The sequence below is a fragment of the Orycteropus afer genome, unplaced genomic scaffold (assembly GCF_000298275.1).
Source record: "Orycteropus afer afer isolate SDZICR_OR568_19922 unplaced genomic scaffold, OryAfe1.0 scaffold00040, whole genome shotgun sequence".
NCBI lineage: Eukaryota > Metazoa > Chordata > Mammalia > Tubulidentata > Orycteropodidae > Orycteropus > Orycteropus afer.
In genome coordinates, this window is record NW_006921627.1 from 14,712,856 (window position 1) to 14,724,010 (window position 11,155).

General features: G+C 38.8%; 1 protein-coding gene across 1 annotated transcript in view; it reads right to left on the reverse strand.

The window, feature by feature from the left end:
• Positions 1–11,155, reverse strand: part of LOC103193915 (pregnancy zone protein-like) — an 80,228-nt gene that overhangs the window by 8,110 nt on the left and 60,963 nt on the right. The window contains exons 19-26 of the mRNA XM_007937218.1: positions 10,130–10,358; positions 9,314–9,440; positions 8,994–9,115; positions 8,298–8,349; positions 7,924–8,007; positions 6,311–6,487; positions 5,723–5,810; positions 4,943–5,099 (exon numbers count right to left, since the gene is read on the reverse strand). Coding sequence (XP_007935409.1) covers positions 4,943–5,099; positions 5,723–5,810; positions 6,311–6,487; positions 7,924–8,007; positions 8,298–8,349; positions 8,994–9,115; positions 9,314–9,440; positions 10,130–10,358 — 1,036 coding nt within the window. The remainder of the gene's footprint in view (positions 1–4,942; positions 5,100–5,722; positions 5,811–6,310; positions 6,488–7,923; positions 8,008–8,297; positions 8,350–8,993; positions 9,116–9,313; positions 9,441–10,129; positions 10,359–11,155) is intronic.

Below are 11,155 nucleotides of genomic sequence, written 5' to 3' on the forward strand. Positions count from 1 at the left end.
GATTTTTTAAGGAACTCAGGTGGTGTAGTGCCTAAGACATTTGACTGCTAACCAGACGTTTGGTGGTTCAAACCCACCAGCCACTCCCTGGAAAGACTGGGCAATTTGCTTCTGTTAAGATTTATTGCCTCAGAAACCCAATGAAGGTTGCTGTGAGTTGAAATTGACTCAATGGCAGTGAGTTTGGTTTTTGTTTTATATATATATTTAAATATACCAATTCATCTGATAAAAAACTATTAATTTATTGCTAGATTTTGAAGCTTTAGAGTCTATCATTTGGCTTCAAAGCTATGCCACCAGGATCTGAGGAACCCATAGGAGCAACCTTCACTCCTAAAAATCCCTATCTTTGTTGTTATGTTGTTAGGTGGAATGGGTTCCAACTCATAGTGACTCTATGTACAAAGAAGAAAATGCTGCCCAGTCTTGCTCCATTTTCACAATCATTGCCCATTGTTGCAGTCACTGTGTCAATCCATTTTGTTTTCATTCACCCTCCACTTTACCAAGAATGATATCTTTCTTCAGGAACTGGCCCCTCTGGATAACATGTCCAAAGTACATGACATAATGTCTCACCATCCTTCGTTCTAAGGAAAATTCTGGCTGTATATTTTCCAAGGCAGATATGTTCATTCTTCTGGCAATCCATGGTACATTCAATGTTCTTCACCAACACTGGAATTTGAATTATTCTTTGATTTTCCTTATTCATTGTCCAGCTTCCATATGCATATGAGGCTATTGAAGATATCATGCTTGAGTCAGTCAAACTTTATTTCTCAAAGTGACATCTTTGGTTTCTAACTCTTTAAAGAGGTCTTTTGCAGCAGATTTGTCCAATGCAATATGTCTTTTGATTTCTTGACTGCTGCTCCCATGACCTTTGATTGTTGTATCATCTGCATATTGCAGGTTGTTAATGAGTCTTCCTACAATCTTGATGCTGTTTTTCATGTAGTCCAGTTTCTTGGATTATTTGCTCAGCATACAGATTGAATAAGTGTAGTGAAAGGATACAACCTTGATGTGCACTTTTCCTGATTTTAAATCATGGACTAGCTCCTTATTCTGTTCAGATGATTGCCTTTTGCTCTATGCACAGATTCCCCATAAGCATGATGAAGTGTTCTGGAATTCCCATTTTTTGCAGTGTTGTCCATAATTTGTTATGATCCACAAGGTCAAATAAAACACAGGTAAACCTCTCTCTAGTGTTCTCTGCTTTTAGCCAGGAATCTGACATCAGCAATGATGTCTCTCATTCCATGTCCTCTTCTGAATCCAACTTGAATTTCGGGCAGTTTTCTGCTGATGTATTGTTGCAACTATTTATGAGTTATCTTCAGCAAAACTCTACTTTTATGTGATATTAATAATATTGCTTGATAATTTCTGCATTCTATTGGATTTTCTTTCTTTAGAATGGGCATGAGTATGGATCTCTTCCAGTCAATTGGTCAGGTAGCTGTTTTCCAAATTTCTTGGCATAGACAGCTGAGCTCTTCCAGCCTTGCATCCATTTGTTGAAACATCTTAAATGGTATTCTGTCTGACTCCTGGAGCCTTGTTTTTTGCCAATATTTTCAGTGGAGCTGGACTTCTTCCTTTAATACCATTAGTTCTTGGTCATATACTATGTCCTGAAATGGTTGAACATTGACCAATTCTTTTTGGTGCAGTGACTCTGTGTATTCCTTCCATCTTTCCTTAGTGTTTCCTGTGCCATTCAAAACCTTGCACATAGAATCCTTCAATACTGCACTTTGAGGCTTGGATTTTTTTCTGCAGTTCTTTCAGTTTGAGAAATGCTGAACATGTTCTTCCCTTTTCATTGTCTCACTCCAAGTTTTTGCACATTTCAATACAATACTTTGTCTTCTTGAGCTGCGTTTTGAAATCTTCTGTTCTGCTCTTTTAAGTGATCATTTCTTCAATTTGCTTTAGCTACTGTAAAGGAGAAATTCATGAAGCCTTTTTGAACAAAGCTGAATGATTGAATTTCCCTCAGTTCTTGCTGAATTACATTGTTTTCTTTGGATCTGCCAGTCTAGGAATCTGCTTGTTCAGCTGAAATCAATGTCCTTTTACAAGCTCCTGTCAGCTGGCTGTGTTAATTACTCCAAACCAAAACCAAACTTATTACTAGAGGCCATAAAACTAAGAAGTAATCTCTCTATATAGTCAAGCCAGAATGTAAAGGAAATACACTCTAGGAAAGAAAATCTTGACACAGGTGTCTTTTATATAAAGCACACCAAAGAAATATTTCTATATGATAAAAATGTGATGAAGGGAATGGCTTCAAAAGGTTTAGAGCTGGCCTTAGCTAAAGTTTCCAAACCCCTTAAAAGTTTTGTTTACCATGTTGTGTCAGGGAAATGAGATCCTGACACTAAGGGGGATTTTTCACCCAGGCCTGAGATATCTGATTAAAGCCGTGTAAACATCCACCAGTAAGGTTTTATGATGCCACTATTTGAGTGAAATTTAAAAGCTTTGTAATTAGTTCCTGAAACAAACCACTGTGATTTTCTGTATGCAATTGTCCAATAGAAGCCTATTCCCCACCCTCACCCATCCTCCTTGTGACCTCATCTAAATACTAATCAAACCATTATATTATAATTTTTTTTTTGTTCCACAGACTATATGTGCTTTTAGCTAGAAGCTGTTAGTGGAATTCATTGGTTCTCATCTACGTGAGTTGGTGCTTTCTTACATTCAGATGTGAAATTTTTGAATAAATCCTCTTAATTTCATTTTCATGGACTGACTGGGTTTTCTCTCTCTACAATACTATTCTATGTTCAAGAACAAGTTTCAGAGTCTCTTCTCACATCCATTTTGATCTTTTCTTTCCTGTCTTTTTAATGACCTTTTGCTTTCTTCAGATATGATGCCCTTGATGTCATCCTACAACTTGTCTGGTCTTTGGTCATTAGTGTTCAATGCATCAAAAGTGTTATTGGGATGGTCCCTAAATTTAGGAAGGTTATATGGTCTTGTTTTCATTTTCTTCAGCTTAAACTTGAACTTACATATGAGCAACTGCGTTCTTTTCCATAGTCAGCCCCTGGTCTTATTCTGACAGATGATACTGAGCTTCTCCATTGTCTCTTTCAACAAATGTAGTCAATTTGATTCCTGTGTGTTCTATCTGGTAAGATCCATGAGTGTAGTTGTCATTTGTGTTGTTCAAAAAGACATTTGTAATGAATAGATTGTTGGTCTTATAAAATTCTGTCATGCCATCTCTAGTGTTTATTTCTGTCACCAAGGCCATATTTTCCATGTGTGTATTTTTACACACATGACACACAGCTTCTACATTGTTTGCTCATTGCTCCTTTCCCTTATGAGGTATTTTTGTAAACATGCTCTGATAATTTTTTTTTTTTTTACAGCAACATGTAAAAAAAAAAAAAAAGATATAGCAGTGTTTACCGGAAAATACCTCCTGGGGGAAGGGAGCAGTTGGCAAACAAATGTAGAAGGCATGTGTTATTTGCATAAAAACACAGTACCTCCTTCTTTGTTTCCAGCTTTCACATTCTAATCACCAGCAATTGTCAATGAATCTTGATTGGATTTTTGAACAATTTCAGACTACAGATATTGGTAAAAATATTCAATTTCTTCATCTTTGGTATTAGTGATTGGTGCCTAAATTTAAATGATAGTTATATTAACTGGTTTTCCTTATAGGCATATAGATATCCTATCACTGACCACATTGTATTTCAGGCTAGATCTTGAAATGTTCTTTTTGATGATGAATGCTAAGCCATTCCTCTTCAATTTGTCATTCCCAGGAGAGTATACCATATGATTGTCCAATTCAAAATGGCCTATACCACTCTATGTCAGCTCTCTAATGCCTAGGATATTGATCTTTATGTTTTCCATTTCATTTTGATGACTTCCAATTTTTGTAGATTCATACTTTGTATATTCCATGTTCCAGTTATTAATGAATGTTTGTAGCTATTTCTTCTCATTTTGAGTGATGTCAAATCATCAAACAAAAGTTCTGAAAGCTTTACTCTATCCTCATCATTAGGGTCGACACCACTTTGAGCAGGCAGCTCTTCCCTAGTTGTATTTTAAGTGACTTCTCACCTGATGGGCTCATCTTCTGGCACTATATTAAGATAATATTTGGCTACCAATGCCAACCACTCAGGAAAGGATCAAATCTGGAGATCCTGGAGAGAGTGGGAGGGAAAATGTGGAACAAAATCCAAAAACTCAATAATGACCAGAATTACTGGTCAGATGAAATCTGGTGAGACTCGCAATACTATGGCCCTGGAATACGTTCTACAACTGGAATAAAACGCACCCCCAGGTGTGGGCTCTCAGCCCAATAGTTAACAAGATGTACATGTAAACCACTCAACCCAGGATGCCACACCCACACACTCAATGGTAATACATCCCTTAGAGCAATAGACCATGGGACACCAAAGGACCAACATTCAAACTGAGGACAAACAGGAGTGCATAATATGAAGGGCACAGGGGGAGGGTTACAGGGTAGGGAGGGGAGGAGACTGGGTTAGGGTTGGACATGGTGAATGGGGAGTGAAACTAAATGTATGCATTACGTTGAATGTAAAACAAGCTCTTAAAATAAAAAAAAAAAAAAAAAATTGAAAAAAGAAAAGATAATATTCAGCTGTTATTCATGAGGTTTTTTCACTGGCCATTTTTTTCCCCCCCAGAAATATATCACTAGGCCCCTCTTCCTAGCCTGTCTTAGTCTGAAAAACTCTGTTGAAACCTGTCTGCCATGGGTGCCCTGCTGGTATTTTAAATACTGTGGCATAGCTTGCAGCATCATAGCTGCATGTAAGCCACCACAGTACAACCAACTGACCGATGAGTTGTGGATCCTTTTCTTTATAGACCAGAAAAGAATTACAGAAGGCATCACCTTAATAGCATTGTTTAGCAGTGATCCAGAGTGTTGGAAACAACCATTTTCCTTCTGTCTCTGTGAAAGCCAGGTAAGGGCACTCGTGATGTGTGAGGTCTCCACAAAGATGTATGACTGGGCTTGAGCAAAGGACTTGAGCACAAATGCAGTTAGCCTGTCCAGCAAAGAAGAGACAGAGACATGAGAACTAGCTGCCTTGTAAATCTCACTTTGTGTACCGCATTCTTTAAAATTCAATGGGGAAACTTAATGGGGTGATTAGTGGAAGAAATAATACCTAAGAGCTAAATATTCTTAATCTTAATTACTTCTTAATCTCTATGATTATATTTTAGCTCTATGGTTTCTACAGAGTTGATTATTTTCACTTTTTTTCTTATGAAAGCATTGCAAGAGTGTCCAAGCTTCCCTACCGCTAACACTGTCATTTCCAATGATTTTTCCATTTTCCTACATTGCTGTCTCTTCCTGTCCTTTCCCTCCTCTCCTGCCTTAATGCACAGTGTAGAAGCTTCTTCTGTCATTTCACATAATAAAACATTTTGTCTTATATGTCCATTGTGGAGGTCCTTATTTCACTCCATGAGTGGTATTAGCAGAGCAGGTGAGATTTCAGAGATGAAATGGTGAGATTATCCAGCTGGAATGATACATATGTGGGTTTTTAAAGGCTAATTCTTTTCTATAAAGGAACTTCAAGTATCAGAGAGTAGCCAAATGTACAGAATGCCAAAATATTATGAGTCTACAGATAGCATATGGAAATAATTATCTTACCAAGTGTTTCCCGGAGTTCTACCATCATGATCCCCAAAGGTGCTGTAGGAACCATCATTATGCTTGTAATTCAATTGTCTTTGATACCCTGAAGAGGAAGTTTTCACACATTTATGAAGTAGTGGAAACATTGGAAGATGAATCAATCTTTTCATCAAGGTTTGTACTGAGGAACCATAGGGCAACTATTGTTTTATTAAGGTCTTTTCAAGACTTGATAATACCATTGAATTTTGTAGTTGTATTTTGTTGTGTGCTGTACATCAATTCTGACTGAAAGTGACGCCACAGGACAGAGTAGAACTGCCCCCATAGGGTTTCCTAAGCTGAAATCTTTATGGGACCAAGTCTCCAGGTCTTTTCTCTCTTGGAGTGGCTGATGAGTTCAAACTGCTAGCTTTTCAGTTAGTAGCCAAGTGTTTAACCATTGCACCACTAGGGCTTCTTTATGGTGGTATAGTAGGACTTTTTATTGGTTATCACAGCAACAATGACTATGATTCTTAACTGAAGGGATGCTCTTTGAGTTTGCTGATAGATATATTTAGGGAATCAATTAAGGTTTCCCCATTTGGGTTAATCGCTCACCACTGATGAGATGGCTGATTGCTTTGGACTTGATCTTCTCTGTTAGCTGTCTTGTCTCATTCAGATAGGTTAGAACATAGATGTTAGGGACAAAAAGAACCATATTCTGCTCTCCACAACCATAAGGCATCTGTACAAGATTCTGAAGGTTTTGCATTGCAGAGCCTAGTATATCACCTGGGGATTAAAAAATGTAAAAATAAATAAATCAGAGGAACTTAGAGATCCATTTTTAGTGGGATAGGATAATAGATTATTAGCTGAGAGGCCAAACTTCTTATGAAGAGGAAGAAGAGAAGCACAAGAGGTGAGGAAAAAAGAAAGAAAAAAAAAAGTAGAAAAACAGAGTAGATAGTTCAAAGATGGAGACAATAGGGAAGAAACTGAAACACAGGAGATACATCTTTTCTAATAGGTCACTTATTCGGTAAAACTGAACTACCAATTACTTTGAAGTCTACTAGGAGGCATCACCACCTAGTCAATCTCTTGAAGATGAGGGCACAGAGAGGTGATCCTGTTTATTTTTTATAGTCTATCAAGGAATAATAGGGGTAACAAAACATTTATTGGACCTTCTCATGTCCCACATTCCCCCTCCCTTTTTTTTTTAACATTTTATTGTGATATGGGTCAAAGTTTGCAGAACGATATTGTTTTTCCATTCAACAGTTTATACAGATTTTGCTTTGTGACATTGATTGCAATCCCCACAATGTAACATCTATCATCCCACTTCCTCCCTGTGGTTCCCTTTTCTCTGTGTCATTCTTTCCTATGTATTACTGCCTTTTGAGCTTTCTCCCTGTGCAAATGCTACCCTTCTGATCACCCATGGTTGATTGTTCTAAGGAGTGCACCTTCCTGGTGTAATTTCTCACCATATAGCCTCCCTATTACTTGGCTGCAAGTCAAGCCACAGGAATGAGTGACTAGGGGCCATGATTTGGGGTTTTTCCAGTCTCTATAAGACCACTAAGCCTGGTCTTCTTTTATGACTTTGCGTGTTCTTTCACCTTTTTCTCCTACTCTACCCAAGATCGCTAATTTTGATCCTCTTCCAAGTGGTTGCCTATGGTAGCTGGGCACCATCTAGTTATTTGGTCTTAGGATTGGTCACTAGTCCCTTGGACTATGGTTACCATGCGTCTTTGGTTATCTTCACTCTTCTTTGCTCCAGATATGAAGAGACTAATAGTTATATATTTGGTGGCTGCTTGCAAGCTTTTAAGGCCACAGTTATTACTCACCAAAGTAGGATGTGGAGAAATGTTTTTGTGTATAATATTATGCCAATTGAACTTTATGTCCCCTGTGACCATAGTCCTGAGCCTGCAGCTCCAGAAACTTACTCCCTCAAGGAGTTTGGTTATCATAACTTGGTCCCCTGTTAGCTCTGTTTTATATAACATCTTTATAGTACATACAAATATGAATGAAGAAATATCTGTGTTAGACTCTTTTCTTGAATAATAAACTGTTATCCTAGGCTTACCGCTCTTTCTCTCATATCAATGTCCAGTGTCAGGGACTTCATTAAAAAGTGAGGTGAGGCCTTCTGCACTAGAATTATAGAGATAGACAGCAGCTTCCTTTGAAGCTAGGAGACTTACCCAAAACTGTGTATGTTGCCCTGGTAGATCCTTCAACCACATTTGAAGGAATTTTTAGAGATAACTTTTCAGGAACTCCAGTATCTAATGAAAAAAAATATATACACAAGGGAGTTAAGATGCAACGTTAGTGGTCTCCAGTGCTGGTTGTTTATAAAGCTACATAACTAAGTATACTCAAGGAGAGAAGAAATCTGCAGACTGAACATTGTCTTCAAGATGATTCTAGGTGACAGAGTTGAATTTTCTTAATGCTATTTTTATATGATCATATTAATGAGAATTAGTAAAATATGGGTTTTCTACATGTATTGGTGACCTGAATAACTAGCAAGATAAAATACATGAGAACTTCATCTGTTTTTGACACTTACCTGATGCACAAAGCAGCGTATTGAAAGTTTCCTCCTTTTCTATTCCTTCAGGCTTTGTATTGAAAAAAACAAATCAAAAAGCAAAGTGAAACTGAGTGTTTAGGAGGAAAAGCAACTACTTTAAAGTGGAGGAGAAAGTGATATAAAAAATTGAGTTGTAGGTACATCCATATTCTTGGGACTGGGATGTCACAGTCACTTTAATATTGTTCTTGTTAGTTGCCATCTAGTCGATTCTGACTCTTGGTGACCCCATGTGTACAGAGTAGAACTGTGCTCCATAAGGATTTCAAGACTCTGACTTTTTGGAATCAGATTACCAGGACTGTCTTCTGAGGTGCCTCTGGGTGAGTTTGAACAATCAACCTTTTAGGTAGCAAAAAACAAAAAACAAACCAAACTCACTGCCATTAAGTCAGATCCAACTCATAGTGACCCCTCCTTGGGTTTCTGAGGTGGTATTACTACAGAAGTAGATTGCCCAATCTTCCTTTGGAGGAGTGGCTGGTGGGTTTGAACTGCCAGCCTTCTGGTTAGCAGTCAAATACCTTAGGCACTATGCCAGCAGAGTTCCTTTTAGGTGGTAGTCAAATATTTAATTTTTTGCTTTACCCAGGACTCCCATATAAATATGAGGTAATGCTGTATTATAAAATAAAACCTCCAAGAGTCAAAGAAAGCATATTGTTCTCATACCTCAACTAGCAGAGGCTTGACTACTGTATCCTTCTGTCCAAATGCTGGGATTTTAGGCTTCTCTTTGTCACACAATTCCTGAGACTGTAGGGCTTCTGCAGATGCTGTGAAATTCACTTTCCCTGGTGGGGAAGAGGGGACACGTAAACAGTGATTTTATATCAAATAGTTTCACCTTTTAACATTTCCCCATTTAGCTAGTGATTTTCTAACCATAAATTCATTCTTAAAGGAGGAGAAACAGCATGAATCTGGGTTAGAGTAGAAAGCAAATTGTCAGAATGTGAGAGGTGAAATGTGTTAACATCTTAATCACTCACCCAGTGACTTCGGGGTCACAGCCCAGGACACAGTTTTCCTCTCATTTCCACAGATACAGTGAGATTCTGTGTTCTCTTCTACTGGGACAGCCAGGAAGGCAGAGGAGTCCTCCAGCTTCACACTGACCTGTCCCCCACACCCATGGGCATGTTTGAGAACACAGGCAGATAATAGGGCCAGTCATAGGGAAAGATCTTAGGGAGACAGTGCATACTAGTCCATAAGCTTGTTGCCATTGAGTCAATTCCAACTCATGGTGACCCCATATATTACAGGGTAAAACTGCTCCATAGCAATTTCTAGGCTCTTATCTTTATAGAAGAAGTTCACAAGATCTTTCTTTTGTAGCTCTGCTGGGTGACTCTGAAATGCCAACCTTTAGGTTAGTAGCTGAATGCAAACTGCTTGTGCATTCAGGAAACTGTAAACAAGGTAAATCTTATCAAATACTTTGTAGTTTGCATGGTTGTGATAAGGGAATTGAAACACTGACAAGAATTAAAAAGAGGAATGTCCAGGATTTAAGGCTTGTATCAACATAGGAAGAAATATTGCCTTTAGTTAGTGTGAATAAGTGAAATGATCAGTTGGAAATAATGCCAGGACTTGGGAACACACAGATATAAAAGGCTGAATAAGAATAACCTTACAACCTCAAGCGTTTCAAGTAGTTTTGCTCTTAATACTTATTTCATTCCAGTATTGTGATACATTATATTCAGTTATGATTAACCCTTGAGACTGGAGACCTAGGTAATGAGTGGTGATCATGGTCCTTCCTTCCACTTCATTCACTTCTAGAGAAGTGCCCTTACCTGAATGCAGTGGGACAAGTAGTTGAGCACAGTAGCTTTGAGTTTGAAGGCTTCTCCTTTCACCACAGAGTAGGGAAGGATGAGTTCTAGGAAGAAGGGTTGGAAGACTTGAAGAGAGATGATGTGGGAGAGGCCAAGTCCCCTTGTTCCAGACAAGCAGAGTGCACTGGCCTTCCATTCTGTGATGGTGTCTGGGACTTTCACTGCCATCTCACTTTCACCTGATACACTAGTGAGGAGAAAAATAGAACAGATGGTTGATTGCACAATGGTTAGTGCTCAGCTACAAACTGAAAAGTCAGTGGTTCACTGTGTGCTTGGGACCATAGTTGCAGGGGACATCAAGCTCAACTAGCATAACATACTACACAAAACATTGTTCCACCTCCTACTTGGTGAGTAGTGACTGGGATCTTAAAAGCTTGCAAGTTGCCATCTAGATACAATGATGGGTCTCTCCTCATCCATAGCAAAGAAGAATGAAGGAAACCAAAAATTCATGGAAACAATTAGTCCTAGTGACTGGTACACCATCCAATCTGCAGCCTATATGACTATGAGACCAGAAGAACTAGATGGTGTCCGGCTACTACTGTCAACCACTTGGAAGGGGACCTATGTAGGAGATCCTGGATAGAGAGGGAGAACAATGTAGAACAAACTCAAAATCATTTGGAGAAAGAAGAAAGTGGGGGGGACCAGGTTTGCTGGTCTGATAGAGCCTGGTGGAACCACTGAGACTCTGGCCCCTACTTGCCCTTCAGGTCTGGAATTGAACCCACACCTGTGGCTTCCAGCCAACAATAGACAGACATATGAGTTGAACATTTCCCTGAGATAGATGCTGCAGTGTAGTAAATTACTTAGTATGGCTTTTCTACCCATAAGTCATTGTAAACTCAGTGGTGGAATGAGCAACTGAGGAGCTGATTGTAAATGTTATCCAAGTGGAGTATTTCTGTTGGGCGTGGCACAATATAATGTTCTGGGAGGTGCCCACTCTCTCTCAGGTGCTTAGAGTTCTGA